This window comes from Miscanthus floridulus, chromosome 8, assembly GCF_019320115.1.
Source record: "Miscanthus floridulus cultivar M001 chromosome 8, ASM1932011v1, whole genome shotgun sequence".
In the NCBI taxonomy this organism is placed as follows: Eukaryota; Viridiplantae; Streptophyta; class Magnoliopsida; order Poales; family Poaceae; genus Miscanthus; species Miscanthus floridulus.
The window spans coordinates 74,945,925-74,965,107 of record NC_089587.1 but is presented as its reverse complement, the minus strand read 5'-3'; the positions used below and the strand labels follow the sequence as shown (position 1 = coordinate 74,965,107).

At 43.4% G+C, this 19,183-nt stretch overlaps 2 protein-coding genes and 1 long non-coding RNA gene across 3 annotated transcripts; all 3 read left to right on the top strand.

Annotated features, from left to right (window-relative positions):
* The first annotated feature begins 4,050 nt into the window (after nt 1–4,050).
* Nucleotides 4,051–5,579, top strand: LOC136472618 (uncharacterized). Its single transcript, XR_010762393.1, has 4 exons — nt 4,051–4,177; nt 4,256–4,305; nt 5,223–5,357; nt 5,434–5,579. It is a non-coding gene; the product is annotated as an uncharacterized lncRNA (long non-coding RNA).
* Nucleotides 5,580–13,695: 8,116 nt separating this feature from the next.
* On the top strand, nt 13,696–16,074 carry LOC136476704 (uncharacterized). The gene is made up of 6 exons (XM_066474637.1): nt 13,696–13,871; nt 13,984–14,040; nt 14,166–14,264; nt 14,363–14,433; nt 14,645–14,838; nt 15,681–16,074. The coding sequence occupies exons 1-6, from the start codon at nt 13,807–13,809 to the stop codon at nt 15,792–15,794; spliced, it is 600 nt and encodes a 199-aa protein (XP_066330734.1). The 5' UTR covers nt 13,696–13,806; the 3' UTR covers nt 15,795–16,074.
* Nucleotides 16,075–16,294: 220 nt separating this feature from the next.
* On the top strand, nt 16,295–18,749 carry LOC136476703 (RNA-binding protein CP33, chloroplastic-like). The gene is made up of 4 exons (XM_066474636.1): nt 16,295–16,674; nt 17,804–17,902; nt 17,990–18,280; nt 18,393–18,749. Exons 1-4 carry the CDS (start codon nt 16,369–16,371, stop codon nt 18,507–18,509), a joined length of 813 nt encoding a protein of 270 aa, XP_066330733.1. The 5' UTR covers nt 16,295–16,368; the 3' UTR covers nt 18,510–18,749.
* The last annotated feature ends 434 nt before the right edge of the window (nt 18,750–19,183 follow it).

The following is a 19,183-nucleotide window of genomic DNA, read 5'->3' as shown; positions in this document are numbered from 1 at the left end:
TCGATTCCAACCAGCTGGGGAGTTATTTCTAACACAAACCCATACTTCCCCCGTCGGGGTCGCGTTGGGTCACCTTTGGTACAATTCAGGTACAGTCACGGGTCTGAGCAGCGCCGCACCCTCAGGGATACTACCGGTCTGTCTGGAAGTTTAGGGCCGGCCTGCCCTTGGACTCACGCCACTGGCTCTCCGCACATCCTTAGTTCCTTTAGTGTGCGCACTTTCACTTATCGGGTCCCGGCCTGAGTTGAGCTACTCGGCTTCGCGGTCGGAATGAGTTATTCGGCCAGCTAAGTGTTAGGCATACGTTCAACATGACATGAGGACGTATAGCAAATCGGTCCTTAACCGACATAGACGGGGATAAATAGGCACCAAGACCTTCATGCCTTGTTGCTTCTCTATCACAATCCCGTTCAGTCTCCTTTTTATTCATCAACACATGGTTATTTCCACGATAGCAATTATAGCCAACCGTGACCAGATATCTACCTATATCTCACAGGTGATAGGAAATCACCTGACTTCTACTGGATTAAGCATGACTAAGCATATATTTGAGCCTAGACCTACATAGGATTCAAGATATATTTATCTGGACAAGGAAAGTATATGTAGCAAGTGGTTTCAATCAACCCTTAGTACTTAATGCATCAACATAAAAGGACTCAAGTTGATATTTAGAAAATATAGGAGCCTTAGAATGCTTCGGGGCTTGTCTTTTAGAAACAAGGAAGGTTGGTGGTTAGGATACTTAGGAAGACCTTCCACATTGACTCTTCCTTCCGCCTAAACCTCCTGTTCCTGGGCTGTCTGCTCCTTCTCCTGATGCATGGGTTCAAACTCAAGGAGCGTCACTCCTTTCGGGGAACCTATTGCATACATATGCACAAATGAGTATCATGAATGCATAAGAGATGAGATGACATGATAAAGTGTATACGCATGAGCATGGTTATTTACAAGATGTATGATAAGTTTAACATTCGTTGACCAAGTAAATGTATAACTTTCTTCTAGTTGATCTTTACTGAGTATGTGCATATCTCTTCTATAGTACAAGAAACATACACTGACCAAGTTCTAGTAACCTAAGGTAAAGTTATTCATCATCAGTAAGAGGCTTAGAACATGTAGCTAACAATTAATCTCAATTAGCCTAAGCATCTACAGAAGCATCACATAAGACAATCAATTATAATTTGACTTAGTCATTTCCTGGACTGTAGACAGCAGTTACTTATTTTGGCCATATCAGGAGTTCTACTCAACCAAATACTATAATCTTGGATTGTCTGGAAAGATTATAAAATTTCCTACAACTTTCTTATAGTCATCTGAAGATGATTCAATGGCTATCAAGGTCAAATAAAGCAATTTTCCAGATCTATCCAGAATTTCTAGAGAATAAGTATTTCCGGAGACCAACTTTCAACAGCTATAACTCTCAAACCATTTAGCCTATTGCCATGAAAATTTGACACAAGAAAGTTAATTAAGTTATCTACCACTTTGTTATTGACAAAATTCACAACAAACATCATTTTACCCATGCAATTTACTTAACAACAGAAACTATCCAAAGCAGTCACTATAATTAAATTATAAAGCAATTAATATTTCACTGCATACAAGCAATCAAATTTGGGCACAATCAATGGTACCAACCGTTCATAGACATCATATACACTTTAGAAAACATAATAGTCAAGCCCAAATAAATTATTTAAATACCTTTATTAATTTATTTGGACACTAAGGTGAAATAAGGAACATGTATCAAAAGTGCATAGTAAATTCTAAAAGAATTATAGTAGACTACTTATGAACCCAAAAGTCTATTATACAAATTTCATACCATTTGAATAAGTATAGCCATCTATACAAAAATGACAAGTTACATAGGCTTATTTTAGCAAAAGTAGTTTAGCCTAGTGAAAAGTGTCAAACAACAGCTTTCATATTTTTCTTACTTTCATCCTAGCACAATAACACTGTGTAAAAATTTGCATGATCATAAGTTATGTATTTTTAGTCTAATGAATTTCACCAGAAATCACCATTTATTTAGGGTTAAATAGAAAGACCCTATTCAAAGTAGATTTACTGCAGGTTTATCATTTTTCCTAGCTAGAGCATGTTAATGCAAACTCAACAAAATTGGAATCATATTTTTATCGCTTCCCTATCTCAAGATATGCATTTTACAAGATTGAAAACAATTTAAAAGCATTTATCTAGCTTAATTTAATTCTCCCAGAAAAATATCTCAAACAGTGGGTTTTATATTTTTATCAAATGGTACACTTCATGATGAATCCAACAAAATTTGGTTCACCTAAATTGGATACATATATCTCCATATATGAATTTTTAAAACATGTATTTAAATATGTGAAAAAATAAGAAAATCAAAGAACACACAGACTAATGGATGGGGCCCATGGTCAACGGGGCCCCTCATCAGTGAAACAGAGGCAGGGGACAGAGATTTACCGGCAATAGCTCGCTGTCGACGAGGTTACCACCATCGTGTTCCCCACCCTCTCGCGCACCTAATGGTACCCTCTGTTGGCTCGGCGGATCACCGAAGTTACCTCGCCGGCCAGAATGGCGGCTCAGCGGCGATGCGCGGTGGTGGACTCATCGTCTTCGGCGACGACACGACCAAGTAAGCATGGCTACAGCTTCCACGAACTCTAGCAGAGCTCTTGGGTTAGGTGTAAGCCACGGCGGAGCGGCGGAGCGACGGTGAGGTCCAGCCGCGTGCACGGAGCTAGGCAGCGCCCGGTGCACGGTGGCGGCGCTTGCCGTTCCAGCGAGGGGGCTATCGACAACCTACCTCCATCATAGGCTACGGATCTAGAGCTTAATGCGACTCGGTAACGGGCACCAGAGCGGGCTAAGGGTGACCAGTTGGGGTTGGCCGCGGCGAGCTTGAGCTCGCGGCCATGGCGGGCGCGCGTGGTGCGGTCGCACATTCCCGCGCGGCGGCGGCAGTGGTAGTGGTTAAATGGATGGTAACTCTAGCTTCTAGGACCTACAGCGAAGACCAGATGAGAGAGAGAGAGAGAGAGCGAGTGGAGGTGCATGGGTTGTGGCTGGCCATGGGCGAGCTCATGCTCAGCGGTGCACCACGGCCATGGCGGTGACGGCGACTTGGAATGTGGCCTCACCTGGGCTCAAGCAGCTACAATGGCGGGTCGGGGAAGTTGAGCAAGTCACGACGGAGCTATGCGCGTGACGGATTGAACGGCGGGGCTACGGTGGTGGCGTGCGAGCACGGTGGAGGCGCACATCGATGGCGACGGTGGCGCCGCCGCATCATCGTCCCCGGCCTCCAACTGCACCGTGCACCTCTCCACGTCGCCGGCGGTCGCGTTCCGGCGCACGTCGCCTCTCCCAGTGGCGGAGCCACGTTGGGGCCATAGTGGGCTCTGGCCCCCCCTTGCCTCTGTGAATTTCTAAAGAAGTCCATATAATATCCAGCCCAAATTGTCCAGCACAGCAAATCAGTAGGCAGCAGCACCCAACGCTCGGAACACGTAAGCCCCAATTCTCTGCGAGACCGTCATATCCGGCTGCGTCCGCGAGCGGCGAGTCGCCGAGTCTGTGCCTCAGCCAGTGACCGGCGAGGCCTGGACGGCCGGCCGTCAACCAGCAGCTAGCGTCAGCTCCGTCTCCCACACAGCAGTCTTCTACTCCTCTGCATCTGCCCTTTGCTGCTCTACGTACAGGCTTACAGCCATACATGTATGCAGTATGTTTGATTTCTTATTGATTGTCCTTTTTTTTTCTAGACTAAAATCGATAGGATATATAAACTATAAGTGGTTGATTGAGTGATAGACCACAGTCAACTGTATTTTGTTTACTGTAGCCTGATTATAAGTAGTAACTAGTAAGACAAATTTCTCTACTACCTATGTACTTATGGATTTAATTGGCAAATTGACCCCCCTATGTTTTGGTTCTGGCTCCGCCACTGGCCTCTCCTCTCCTCTCCCAGTAAGCGCCCGTCCTGTCCCGGCACTCAGATCTCTAGCAGCACAGCAGCAGTTACTTCCTTGCTCCTCCGAGCTGATCGGCTTGTTCTGACGCATCGGTGGTCTGGCCGCGCAGGCGACAAGCCGGCGCCCACCAAGGTCGAGGATGTCATGCCGAGGCGGAGGTCCAGGTGAGGGGTCACTTTGGGTTCGGAATCTCCACGTGATTCCGGCGACATTTGACGTGGGTTTTGATGCGTTTTCTTCAGGGGAAGAAGCGGTTCGACATGATCCTCCCGTCAGCCCCTTCGGTAATAAGGTGAGGTGTGTGGCTACCTTCTGCCCTGCGATTCAGCTGACTGTGAGATCACGCCAGCTGTTTGGTGTGGTGTAGAAAAATGTGCACAGTAGTTTCTTCCTCAAGCTGAGTTCTGTTAGAACCATGTAATTCGATAATTAGTGGCGCTATTAGAATTGCCCGCAGAGTACCTACTCCTGACCCTGTTGTGCAATTGCTCAATAGAAGGCAGTGCTGTGAAACTGTCAATGTGACATTGCCTCGTTGTTGTGTTTGGGTCTCCACATTTCAATAACTAGCAGATGCCCGTGTGTTGCTACAGGAACCTTAAAAATTTTAATGCAATTCAACCCAATAAAAATAAGAAAAAAAATAGTAGGTGAGGAGCCTCAAATTTTCAATGCCGTAAGAGTATAAAAAATAGTTGGTCGAAATCAAGACAAATAAATTTGTACTTAGCTTAGCAACATACTGTTTCGAGCCACATTCAAATAAATAAGCGTCAAATTTAGTAACAATGTCAAAATAAGTGCATGATAGATAAATCCTTCACAAACTGGGAATATTTGTATGCCCGTAGCAACGCTTGGCACTGGGAATATTTGAGTAGCATGTGACTATCCCTTATAACCCCACAATGTAAGGGAAGAATGTTGTATCAAAATGTGACTACCAACTGAATGTCTCGGTCTCTCACAGATATAACTTGAACTTCAGCAATAAATTAGTCTTTTAAAATATTTTTAGCCTTCAGAAGGGAGCCTGCTTGAGAGTTTTTGAGCTAATATTTGGCCTTGAAACTATAGGATTAGAATTACTATACTCTAAAATGCCATGCCTTATTGATATTACCCAATATGTGTTTTCTATGCATTTTGTCTTAATTTTGTATCTTTGACTCCCTGGGAATGCATGTTTGATATGCCAATGGTTGTTAGGCTTCTGCATTTGGACAATGAAGCAGATAGGAAATCTAGATTCCCAAAGAGATGGTTCCCATCAACAAAACATGCAACGAAGATTCAACAAGTTGCTAAATGACATCGGCACTGATCTTATCAATCTGTTTCCAAGTAAGTTTATTTGGGCAAGGTTTGATAGATTGCCTATGGATTCTTGAATGACACCAGTTATTTGGTTATTTGCAAGGTCTAGAAACTGGAGGTTTCACAACTGTCCCAATTCTGGTGGAATCTCCCCTTGTAGGTTGTTCTCATTGAGGTTGAACAAAAGCAGGGTGTGGTTGCTCAGTGGGATCATACCAGTCATGTTATTCATTGACAAGGATATTGCAGTAAGGTTTGGAAGTGTTGCCAGCCATAACAGCACAGAACAAGTGAAATTATTCACAGCAACTTAGAGTGTGTCAAGGTTCTGCCATGCAGAAAGTCCTAAAGGGATGGACCTGTTGAAATAGTTTTTGGATCATCACTTGCAGAATAGGGAGGTGAAAGCTCTCATTTCCAGGAATGGGACCTGAGAGATTGTTCCGTCAAACACACAATGCTTGATGCGGGGAAATATTAGACAAAGGAGGCATGGAGTTTGAGCTTTTTTTTTTCCAGGACAAGCACCTGCAGCTTTGTAGGATCTCTGGCTAGCCTAGAGGGGGATGAATAGACCTGTTAAAACAAAACTTAACCAAACATCAAATTCCACCCAGGGCACTGTCGCTCCGAGCTCGCGGCACTGCCGGGCCAGAACAGCGGCATTGCCGCACCTGCAGACAACTTCGAGATACAATTCAAAATTTCTGTATGAAAACTTAGATCAGACAAATTACTGAGGTTCCTGCAGGTATGTAGTTCACAGATCGATAACTAGAAGTGGTAGAAACATCACACATAAGTAGATCGACATCAGACCCTAGAAACTACCTCAACAACAATATGAAATGCAAGTAAAGTAAATCGAGCACAAGATGACACAATGGTTCTGCTCGCCACCAAGACTTGCCTAAGTCCACGTTGTTGAGATTAGCCACTAAGGCTTTGGGCTTTGCAACCATTCCTCATTCTCAAGTCAAGAGGGTTAACTCTTGAGATGAAGGGTGAGTTTACTAGCTTCAAGAGATGGTTACAAACCTCTCGGGGCTACCACACGAGTTGGCAAGCTCCATGGGCGATGCTCTAGCCGGCTAGGAGCCAAGCTCCAAGAGTAACAAACACAACCACCGGCCAAAACGTGAACCAAGTGCTCTTTATAGTTGGGGAATGAAAGGATCTGCTCTCTAATCAAGTTTGTGACCATTTTCTCTCAATGATTGATGGGAAAATCAATGGAGAAGCTTGGGAGCTCAAGGTCACCAATGGAGGAGAGAGAAGAGCACTTTTATGTTCTTCCATGAACTGAACAGTTGGAGAAGAAGGAGAGCCATTGGAGGAGGACGGGAAAGGTATAAATACCTCTAGCCCCAATGGTCAGTTAAGTTGCGGCAGTGCCGTGGCTCAACTGTAGCAGTGCCGCTCTGCGACAGTACCTCTCTCTAGGTGCGGCACTGTCACACCAGGCAAGATAACAAGGGTAAAAAGTGAAGTGCTGGCTGTCTTGGCTGAGTAACTGAGGATGTAAGTGAATGAGATTGAGCACTTGGTTGTACACTTTAGCTTAAGTATTATGTCCCCCTTTATAGTACGACTTTTCCTATACTCAAATTCGAAATAATATAAAAGAAAATTGAACCTCCTTTGAGTTTGAAGCCATCAACAAATCTAATTTGGGGCACCTCCATTTCATATAACATCCTCGATTATATATTCCCTGCTTGTCATCTCGATAAATCTCATTAGTTCTCTAATTGTGTGGTCATTATTACCAAAACCCACAATTAGGGCTTGATTGCACTTTCAAGCTTTAGTAATGAGCTGGCACTATCAGAAATTGCATCTGTCAATCTATTCGAGCCAAGGCATATTTCACTCAAATTGGGTGTGCTGTTGAACACGCCCTGTGGAATTCGTCCGCTTGGGAGAACACAAACAAGCCAAACTCATTTTGCTAAAAAGGGCATCTAATGGCATCATATTGATGACCAAACATTTCATCAGAGATCCTTCATTGCAGGTACCTGATACCCTGCATTGCGAAAATGAAGCTTGCACCCATATATGTAGGGCCGTATCAGATTATTGAACGAAAGGGAAAGGTTGCCTACAAGTTGCAACTTCCCCTAGAGATGTGTACTATTTTCAATGTCTTTCATGTCTCTCAGCTGAGAAAATGTCTTCGCATACCTGATGAAGCCATTGAACCCACCAATATTAAGCTCCAATCAGATTTGACTTATGAAGAGAAACCAATCCGAGTGCTAGAAGAAATGGAAAGAGTAACCCGGAGCAAAGTCATTAAGTTCTATAAGGTGGTGTGGAATAACCACAGTGAACAAGATGCCACATGGGAACGAGAAGATTATCTACGTGAGATTTATCCCGCCTTTAATGAAAAATGGTAGGTCATCCAAATCTCGAGATGAGATTTCTATAAGGGAGAGGGGTTGTAACACCCTAGTGTTAAGCATGCATTTGGCACTTGCATTTCATGAGCACAAGCATCATCCAAACATTCATGAGCATGAGCATATGAAGTTTCATGTCATTCACCATCTCTTTATCACATGTGATGAGGATAATATACATGTATATGCTTGTGATCATGTGTGACCAATGCAAGAAATGGTTGTGAGGTCACAAAAACACCTTAGACATATTTAGGATGGTAAATAGAACAATGTTTGTATTCATGACATGGGCCAATTTTGCTTCTAAGTCCTAGTTTACTCATGATGTCATTTTTCATGATCCTACTTTGACCAAAGTTGAACTAGAGCATAGAGTGTTTGCATGGCAGTGCACCCTTAATAAAAGTTGTAGTTCTTGACATGGGTAACAAACTTTATTTAAGGGTCATGAGCTAATTCAATGCCTAATATAATCAAAAATAGCTCCAAAGTAGCAATCAAATGATGTTTAGGGACTTAGAAATTTTGGTAAGTCTAAAGTTGGTTTTCAGTTTCAAAGTAGTCTACTTTGGAGCATTGTAGTTTGAAAGCCATTGTGAATTAGACAAAACTCTTTTAAGAAAAGTTGTAGATCTTCTGTAGCTCTACAATTCTTAGTAATGATCAGCCTATTCGGTTGACTGGTTCGTATCGTTGCTGGTTCGTGAAGAAGTACTGTTGGCTGGTTTGTGTGAGAGAAAAATACTGTTCCGGCTGAAAATTTACGATTGTTTATGACAAGCCACAGCCAAACGAACAGGCTAGATGTTTTTGCTAAATCGCCATGGATTAGGAGATCTAGGAGCTCAAAGTCACCATGTCAGTCGACTAAATCAGGCCTGATGGCCGATTTCAAACGACCTTGGTGGCTGACCGCGCGTAGGCTAGGCGCGCCATCTGGCGGCCGTACGCCGGTGGCAGCCTGCCCTGCCGCGCCACAAGGGCAAGCACTCGGCCACTCATGCCCTCACTTTCGCTCTCGCCCTCTCCATCTCGCACGTAGCCCTACCGTGATCTACTCCACCTCCGCGCACAGCTAGCGCCACTAGACAAGCACATGTGAGGCCACATTGTGTGTCGCCGTCGCCGCCATGGCCGTGGTGCGCCGCAGAGCTCAAGCTCGCCCATGGCCAGCCACAACTCGTCCACCTCCAATCTCTCTCTCCCACATCTGGTCATCGTCGTAGGGTCTAGATGCTAAGGCCAAAGCCAGTTTAACTATTACCGCCACCGCCACACCGGAACGTGCGACCACGCCGTGCGCGTTCGCCATGGCAGCGCGCATGAGCTCGCCACCACCGACCTCACCATCCGCCTTTAGCTCCCTCTAGTGCCCATTACCATATCGTCTAGAACTTCTGCATCTTCCCCGAAGACAGAGGCCTACCTTCGGTCGCTGTCTTGTCAGAACAGTGACCTCACCGTCGTGCACTGTGCACCACCACACCTCCATGCACATGATTAGAGCACACCGCCGCTCCACTATGACCTAGACCTAACCCTAGAGCTCTGCTATGACCTCCTAACGGTGTAGCCACGCTCGCCTGATCGTATCATCATCGGAGACGATGAGCCCACCGTAGAGCACTTCCACCGTGCCACCATTATCGCCAGCGAGGTAGCTTTGGTGATCCACCGGACTAACCAAGGGTATCAGTCGATGCGCAAGAGTGTGGGGAGCACAATGCCGGTGACCTCGCCATCGGCGAGATATGGCCGGTCAAACGCCATGCCCTCCTGTGTCATTGACACGTGGGGTCCATTGACCGCGGGGCCCAACTGTCGGTGCCTCTGTGGTGCACTGGACCTGGTGCACATAGCGTTTAATAGGGTTTTGGTGTTTTAGTTTTATTTATTTTTCAGATTTGAATGCAATCTTGCAAAAATCATATCTTAAGCTAGGAGTATCCAAATGAAATGAACCAATTTTTGTTAGCTTCATCTTGAAATGTACTATCTGATAAAAATATGAAACATGCTGTTTGGAGTAGTTTTCTATGTGAATTAAATTAAGTTGGTTAAGTGCTTTTAAAATAGCTTTTACCTTTTAAAATGCATAACTTGAGCTAGAGAGGTGCTAAAATTGTGATTCCAATTTTGTTGGTCTTGTGTTGACATGCTTTATCTAAGAAAAATACTAAACTGACAGTAAGCATGCTTGGAATATGATCTTGCTATTTAAATTTGATTAAATGCTAGTTTTTTTGTGAAATTAATTGGGGTAAATATATGTAACCTATGAGCATGAAATTATTTACACAGTGTTCTTGTGCTATGGTGAAAGTAAGAAAAATATGAAATCTATTGTTTGACACTTTGAACTAGGCTAAACCATTTATGCTATTATAAGCCTATGCAACTTGCCATTTTTGTAGAGGTTGCTATATTTATTCAAATGGCATGAAATTTGTACAGTAGACTATTAGGGTCATATGTAAGCTACTATAAGTTTCTCAGAATTTATTGAGCATTGAAAATATTTATCCTTTAAATCACCCTATTATATAAGGAAATTAATAAATGTATATAAATAAATTAGTTGGGCTTAACCATGATGCTTTCTGTGGTGCCTGTGATGCATATGATTTATTGAGATGAATAGTTGTGCTTAGAAGTAATTAGTGATAGGTAGCTAGATAATTATTCCTTATAATTCACCTAGAAGGCTGTATGAGTAGTTTCTGTTGAAGTGACAATTTCATAAGGATAATGATCTTTTTTGTGAAATTTGTTAATAACAAAGTTGTAGATAACTTGATTATCTAGCTTGTCCTAAAATTTTATAGTCATAGGCCTAATGGTTTAAGAGTTATAGTTGTTTGAAGTCTGCTGTCAGATTTGCTTGTCCTCTAGACAGATCTAAAAGGTGTAATTGTTTGACCTGGTTAACTATCAAATCACCTTACGATGATATAAGAAAGTTATAGGCAATTTTATAAGCTTTCAAGAAAGTCTAAGATCATGCTATTTGGGTGTATAAAACTCCAGCTATGGTCAAAACAAGTAGCTGTTGTCTTGCAGTCCAGAAAACGCTTTAAATGGATGTTGTTTAGTTATTAGAGAGGAGATATGCACCTACTCAGTAAAAGAAAGTTAATCTTGTTATCATCCTAATACCTTGTTGTTAAGGACACGTATGATTATGCATTTCATCATATCATATCATCCATATCATTACCTATGCATCTATGATATTTTATTCGTGCTCATGCATATAGTATCGCCCGAAGGAATCACCCTCTTAGAGTTTGAAGCAGAGGAGGAGGAGAATCAGTAGACACCCTAGCCCACAGCTCCCAAAGGCGAGGAGAAGGCTCTAGAGGAACTACCATAGTGCCCTGATTACCGGCCTACTTTTTTTTTCCTGAAAGACAAGCCCCAGAGCATTCTAAGTCTCCTATATTTTATAAAATATCACTTGAGTCCTTTATGTTTGATGCATTAGGTTATAAGAGTTGATTGGAAACACTTGATGCATAGAACTACCTTGTCCAGAAATATACCTTAAACCCTATGTAGGTCCAGGATCGAACATATGCTTAGCCATACTTAGACCGGTAGAAGTCGGGTGATTTCCTGCCACCTGCAAGATATAGGTGGATACCGGAGCACGGTTGGCTATATATTGCTATCGTGGAAAATAACCATGTGGTGTTATTAATTGGAGAACAGGCAGGAACATATATGCAATGGTGTTGGGTTGGCTATGTTGGTCCTATCCGTGTCGATTAAGGACCGTACCGTTGTTGGCACTTTTATCGAGATTGAACGCATGCCTCTTACTTAGCTGGCCAGATAACTCGTTCTGACCATGAAGCCGAGTAGCTCAACTTAGGCGGGGCCTCATTCTGTAAGAGTGCGCACACCGGAGGTAGTAAGGATGTGTGGGGAACCAAACGTGAGCCCAAGGGTAAGCTGGGCCTGAACGTCCTGGCAACTGGTTGTCCCTGATTGTGCGGCGCTGATCGAACATGCGAAATGTGGACCTGAGTTGTACCAAATGTGACCTAAGGCTACCGTGGCTGGTAGACCTAGGTTTGTGTTAGGAATACTGCCCAGCTGGTTGCAACCGATTCGAATCGTCGTCTCTCCCGGATAGTGAGAAACTTAACTAGCTCTAACATCGTAGTAACTGGATTAAGGAATATGATGGTTATGCTGAACATGAAATTATTACACCGGCTATGGTTACTATTGTTATGCTACTAAACGATATACCACATGTTTGGCACATGCTAGTTGCTAATCTAGAGATGAATAGCTATAATTAACTTGATGACCGAATTATAAAATATATAGTTGAATTAGTGGCTTTTTATGTAAAATGTTGTTAAGCTAGCTCCACTTATAAAACCTTGCATGATCCTTGGAGTCGCTTTATTTTTGGTTTATAACGGGTAAGTCTAGCTGAGTATCTTCTCGTACTCAGGGTTTATTTTTCACTTGTTGCAGATAACACAATATATTATGGATATTGTAAGAACTGCTTCTGTCCCGCCGTGGACGAGGAGTAGGCCATGTACAAGGCGCTTCTATATATCTAATCTATGATGCTTTTGTGGGATGTGATCACAAACTGGTAAGTATTTGAATAATGGTGTGAGATGTTAGTTTCAAAACTACTTTTGCTTCCGTTACTACTACTTTATTTGAACTTGGGTTGTAATAACTTTTAATTGTACTATGATGGATGGTAATGTATTTGTGAACCCTATGTAATATGTGGCATGTATGTTGAATCATGTATGATCTTGGTTGTATGTTGGCGATGAATCAAGACCCTTCGTGGTACTCAATGGACTACCGGGTTTATATGGGCTCAAGTATGATAGTGCGACCGCTTGCGGACTGTTATTGTACTTGTGCTCTTATAAATTGGATGGTTCTGTCACGATATCGTTTGGTTAAAATTTCATTTTCACTTGTATCAGTGATGTTTTGGGAGCAACAAATTGGATTAAAACAGTTTTATCACCCTTAGCGACGCACGGGCATTGGCCAGTGCAATCTATAACTGGAAAGAGGGAGATGCACACAATGTCTTACGGAATCAGAGAACACAGACCAAAGAGTAAAGGCAGAGTTGAGAAAAATCAGGTTGCATGTACATCCACTCCTCCACGGTGCCAGTGTATGTGTATGGTTGCCGAGTTCATTCACAGTTTATGTGCTGGCACATTTTTTTTCCCTGTAGGTCTGTTCCAAATGTCAAAGCACTTCCAACACCAGTTTTCGAAATTCACTTTTGCAAATTAAACATGGACGAAAAAGACAAACTAGGTATCACGATGCATTCAAAAAATTCTTCCAGATGCATTATAAGCGCAAGATCAAATATATATGATACTCCTATATGCATGACAGGCTTAAGAATCAGGAAGAACCAATTCCTCCTCGATCAGCATGAAACTCACCTCCTGGCAACTCAGCACGACTGCAGCAGGCAGCAGCCACCAATTCCCGCGTGACGCTGAGGCCGCCGAGCAACAACGGTTGCTGTTCTTGTGCTGCTCTATGCACCGATGTACTAACTGACGCGGTCAGACTCGGATCGATATCAAATCTCTTGCATTGGCCGGCGGCGTTCAAAGTTCAAACCAACTCGCAGCCCTCGCTAGCTCGGTGGTTGCCGCGACGCCGGCAGGGGAGCACGGTCTCGCCGTCGCGTCGGCGGTTGTGCGCCGGTGAGGATTGAGACGGAAGGAGAAAGCCATCGTGTGTTGTTACGTTGTCGTCATACTTTTGCCGTCTGTCTGTTTTGCCCACCTTCGATCAGTTAACCCAACGCGGATGATAATCGCGACGTCGCAGCTACCGGGAGCCGTCCGATCAACTTTAAGCGGCTCAGATCGTTGGGTGGTTAAGCACGACACCTTCGCGTACGGGCCACACAAACCTCCTCCTCTCCGATCTGAATCCCCTGCCGTGCCATTCCATTCCACCACCAGTCTGTCTATCGCATTCCCAAATTTTCCTCATCGGCTTCGCTTCCCCCAAAATCGAATCCCCATCACTCGGCTCCATCCATGGCGACTCTCACCATGCAGCCGATCGGTCCCACCCCCGGCCCTGCTGCGCAGGAAGACCAGAGGCGAGTGATCTTCTTGCTTCCCTTGCTGTTTCCTTTGCTAGATTGGCACCCAAGCTGGGTTTTGTTCGAGTGCTTCGTTGTGTGATTTCTGGTGTTCCTGGTCTCTATGCAGGAAGGGGGAGAATCCTCCTACCGCGGATGGTACCGATTTGAGTGACATCGACTCGGGGTAATTGCTTCCTCCCGCCTTCCATGTCCGTTTACTTTAACCGCCGTACCTTTTATTACCTCGCGTTCCTAGATAAAACAGCTAGCTAGCGCATGATTTGTTCATGTGGTTGTGGTTCTGGGCAGCTGGGTTATCCTCAAGAACTCGGATATTGTTTCCGCGGATTTGGCAGCCGCCGCCGTCAGTGGCGGTCAGCGTTTAGGCTCTTCCACGATTCCTAGCTGGTATGATACGAGTTGGGCAACAAGCTAAGGGTGTGGTTGTTGGTTTCTTTTCGTGTGAACCGCAACCAAATCCTATTCTTTTATTTTTGTTCTCCCAGGGCACGGTGGGTTTTCGGAGGTGTGGTGTACACGGTCGTGCCATTCTACAACAGAGTTAGGCGTCTCGAAGGTACTACATAATAAGAATATAATATCAACTTAATACTGTTTTTCTTTTCCTGTCTCATGCTCATTTATAATGTCCTATGGTCAACTGTGAAGAAATAACATTCTAATTCACAATATGACTTGAATATAATCATCGCATCAATTGGTACTAAGTATTTACATATCATTAAGCTCGGTTATAAGTTTGGGGATTCTTATTTCTATATGGCCAGGCGAGACAGTGGGATTCGTGGAGAATGCTGTGGAGGTTGTGGAGCATATAGCTGAAGTAACAGACAAGCTAGCTGCGAATGTGGCTAAGCAACTTCCTGAAGATGGGTCTCAGCAGAAAGCAGTGGAGGAGGTTGAGCACATTGCTGAGGTAGTGGATGATGATGCAGAGAAGTTTGAAGCAGTCGCTGAAAAGGTTTGCTTTTGTTCTCTTGTATTCTTGTTGTTCGATATTGTCATGCCATACTTATTTCCATATTACCATTGGACAAGACAGATAATCTAATTTAGAAATTGTATCACTGCAAATTACGAATTGAGCGAAAGAAAATATTGTGCTTGCTTTCTGAAAATCTGATGTATGCCAAGCTGCTAGCCGATATCTGTATGTGCACATATTTTTGTCTACTCGACTCCTGAAGCAAAACATGATTATTTACTATTTAGTCACTAATTTCTTCTGGAGAGCAAACTTTGCTACCTTTCTTCTGTTGCACTTGTAAAGTGGAAATTTTAATGCTTGCCAAGTAACAATGTGTATTGAGAACTGGTCGTGGCAGTTTCTTTTGGAAAGCATATAGCACTCTCAACCAATGTCTGACTGGCTAGTAACTTAGACTGGTCACTGCCTGCCTTAAAAGGCTTGCTTTGAAGGAGGTTAGTTTAGTTGTTTCTTGTGAGGAACTGAGATCAGTAATCATTTGCAATATTTCTTGTGGTGCTGTGCACAGAAAATGTTTTACAACACTTAAGATTGCTTACTTGGTGCTGCATGAGTGACACTTTCTGGTGGCATCATAAGTTAATGGCAATTTCTGTAAAGGAAACTGAGAAAAACATAGGTCTGCAACTCGCAAGGCATTCAGAAGTGATTTAGTCGGATTTTATTAACAAAACTTCATGTGATGATAGTTTCTGCATCATTTGATAGTAAGTTAGTAACATAAACTGAGCATGAAATATTTTACTATCTCGAGTTAACATGTGAAGTGAAAGTTAACCTGGAATAAAGGTTTATCCTTCTCCTGGCTTGTACAGATCGACAAGGTCAGTGATGAGATTGATGCTGCTGTGGAGCCAGTCATCGAAGAGCTTGAAAAGGAACTCGATCAGAGTACAACATCCGACGATGGAGTTAACACGAAGAATTGATCAACAACCTGTTAGGAGTGCTCCTCGTTGTACATAGTGTGTGTACTATTATTTTCTTCTCTTCACTTTGGAAAAACTGCTTGTACATATGTATGGTGTTGTGTATGAACCGCATTTGCACCCCACCATGATCATAGCAAGGCATGGAGATTGTGTGCTGGGTGCTCGTAGATGAAGTGTGAAGAATTATTTGTACTCTATCAAGTCATTATCCATAAATAAATACATATTGGCCTGTGAAAATATACTAATTCGCAGAGCTGTGAATTATTGGTTCGCATTTTTTGTTTCTCTGTATGTCACTCTGCTCTGCTCTGCTCCTGTAATATGCACTTATGCAGACCAAGCTAAGGTCCATTCAGTCTCCAGTTTTGTCTTTCGTGTCACAAAAACAATTGTCAGACTGTCACTCAAACGTTCGGCAACGCGGGCAGACACTTGGCGAGGACGATGGCCGTGAACCACACTGGAACGTTTTCGCTTGGGAGCTGGGATATTTTGCCGTGGCGGATAAAACCCAGCGAGCCCGCGTCACGGATATCTTCGCCATCCGCTGCGTCGCGAGCTCGCCGCCATGGCTCTCCCCCTCGCCCGCCTCGTCCTACCCGGGTTCCCCGCCTGCCAGTGCCAGCCACGGCCCCACCTGCGCTTCCCGAAGCGCCACGTCTCCTCCGCCGCCCCCGCCTGTTCTCGCGCCGCCTTCGCTGCCTGCGCGGCGGCTAGTGCGCCGGCGGCCCCGGCCCCCCAGGCGCCGGAGGCGGAGACGGTCGAGCAAGTGGGCCCGAGGACACGCCTCGTCGCGCAGAACATCCCGTGGGACTCCAAGGCCGACGAAATGCGCGCGCTCTTCGAGAACCACGGCTCCGTCGTCGACGTCCAGGTAAACGTCTGCTTCAGTCCCCTCCTTCCCTTATGGCCTTATCTAGTCGGAGTCAAAAGAGTGAACGGAATGTATAGTTTGCGAAGTTTTGCTTCTTTAAGATTAGCTCTGTGTCAGCAATGCCTTCTTCAAATTAACAATAAAAAAAAGGTTAGCTCTATAACAGTAGTAACGGACTAACGGCAATCCTGTTATACAGTGGATGCTAACAAAATTATTGGCTGCCATCCAGAATGAAGAGCTAGTGTTGCTACAGTTTAATGTTGCTTTATTCACCAAAAAGAAAAAAGTCTCGTGTAGACATACGACATGGCTTCATGAAAAACTGAAATGGTCTCGGTGCTCGAAAAAAAAATGAAAGAAAGAAGACAAAAAGAGGAGATTTGTGCGGGCATATAATGTGTTTTCCTTCAGCTTCGAACTATTTCACCTACTTGAGCAGAGCAAGTCGACTGGAGGGAGTATTACCCTGCAAACCAGAATTCTGCTACTATCTGGGAACATTCAGAGTTCTTGTCAGGTTGCTGCAAACTCCATTGTAGTGTGTAGAGAGCTTAATTACTAGCAAGGTTCTCTTCCCTTTATTTTCTAGCTATATATATTTTAATTACTAACAAGGTTCTCTTCCCTTTATTTTCTAGCTATATATATTTTAAAGTGGCTGCGGCTGCGGCTGTACTAGTTCAAAAACTGCAGCTGTTCATCAGTTTAGAAGCTGCAGCTGCAGCCGTAGCTGCAGCCAAACGAACAGGCTGAGTTTGTATTTGGGTCCTGTGAATCTAGGCTCAGTAGTGTGGAAGCATAGGTGCTGATCGAAGACTGAACTCAACATCAAGGAATCTGAATTATGTTCTGAATATGTCTGAAATCACTTTGTTCCCATGCTAAAACTCACACCCTCTTGTTCAGAGGAGAAAGGGGGATGCTTGTGTTAGATAGATCGCAATGCCACATATTTATCACCTTTGCTTAGTATAGTAACTTTTCATGGTTAGCATTATCACTTATTGATCCAATTCATGATGGGTGTTTATCTATTTCTCTACCTTTTTTTTTTTTTTTTGCAAAATTATGTACAGAAGAAAATAGTGACTCCATTAGTGATTATTTTTCTTCCTTGATTTCCTAGCTTTCAATGTACAGTGCCAGTAAAAACAGAGGATTGGCGTTTGTAACCATGGGTTCAGAAGAGGATGCTCTTGCAGCTCTCACCCATCTCAATTCAACTGTAAGTTTAAGTGAACCAAACGTTTATCTTACTTTCAGTTTCAGCTCACTCTGCTTAACTGACCCTTTCCCATCTATTTTGATGTAGATTTTAAATGATAGAAAAATTAAGGTGGACTTTGCAAGACCTAGAAAGAAGCAACCAAAGCAACCTGTTGTGGTATCAGATCCCATGGAAAAGTATATTGTGTTCATCGGAAATTTGACATGGAGAGTAAGAAATCGTCACCTTCGGGAATTATTTGCCTCTGCCCCAGGTGTTGTATCAGCTGAAGTTATCTTTCATACCACCACTCCGAGGCGATCTGCTGGTTATGCATTTGTTTCTTTTTCTTCAAAAGAGACCGCAGAGGCCGCCATATCTGCTTTCAACGGAAAGGTAAAATATTAATGGAGTGTGCCATGTACAAGTATGTAGTCTGCTTTCTGTTAAAGTTCTACTTGATACCAGTTGTTTTCATATTTGACCTATGATCTGATCATTATTGCAGATATTGATGGGACGGCCCATTAATGTGATGTTCAAAGATGAAAATGGTAAAAAGAATGAATCTCCTGTCCCAAAGGAGGAGGTCGAGGTGGAATCATCTGACCAGAGTGATAGCTAAGCTCGACCTGTTCCGAGAGCAAGAAGAAAAGCGAAAGGAATAGATCATATCTGTCATTACATATATTCTGACCCATGGTATTTCCTTTTCAGAAATAGTTATATCCCTTGTTTTATTGTGCTCTATTTATTCCATGCACATATTCATTTACCAAGATTGTAAGTTGTACTGATGAGAAATGGCAGAAGGTCCTTGTAGGAAATAAAAATATATCTCTAATAGTCCTTATTACATCATTTCTGACAACTTGTCTTTATTTCTGCTAAAGCCTAAAGCTATTAGTCCACTAGTGGTTAGTTTTTCATGATATACCTGAACCAAATCATGTTATAGATCGCTATACTGCCCCTTCTGACTTTGTGTGCTTCGAATTTGAGAAAGTGTTGGTTATATTCGAGTTTTGTCTTCTCCCTTTACAAGGTGGGGGTTTCCAATAAATTGTGACCCCAGGTCTTCAAGCGGCCAGTGGGCAAAAAGAAAACCCCAAAAAACTCGTTATTTGGGAGTCAAAACTGGCAAAAAAAATGTTTTGTCAGCTAGTGGACATCTTGGTTGTCTGAACAGTGCGTCCATAACTTCTTGCACTCGACCATTGTCAAACTCCCAAAAATGCTTGAAATATATGAACTGTAGCTCACGAAATGTGGTGAAAATATGTAAATCCACCATGGAGA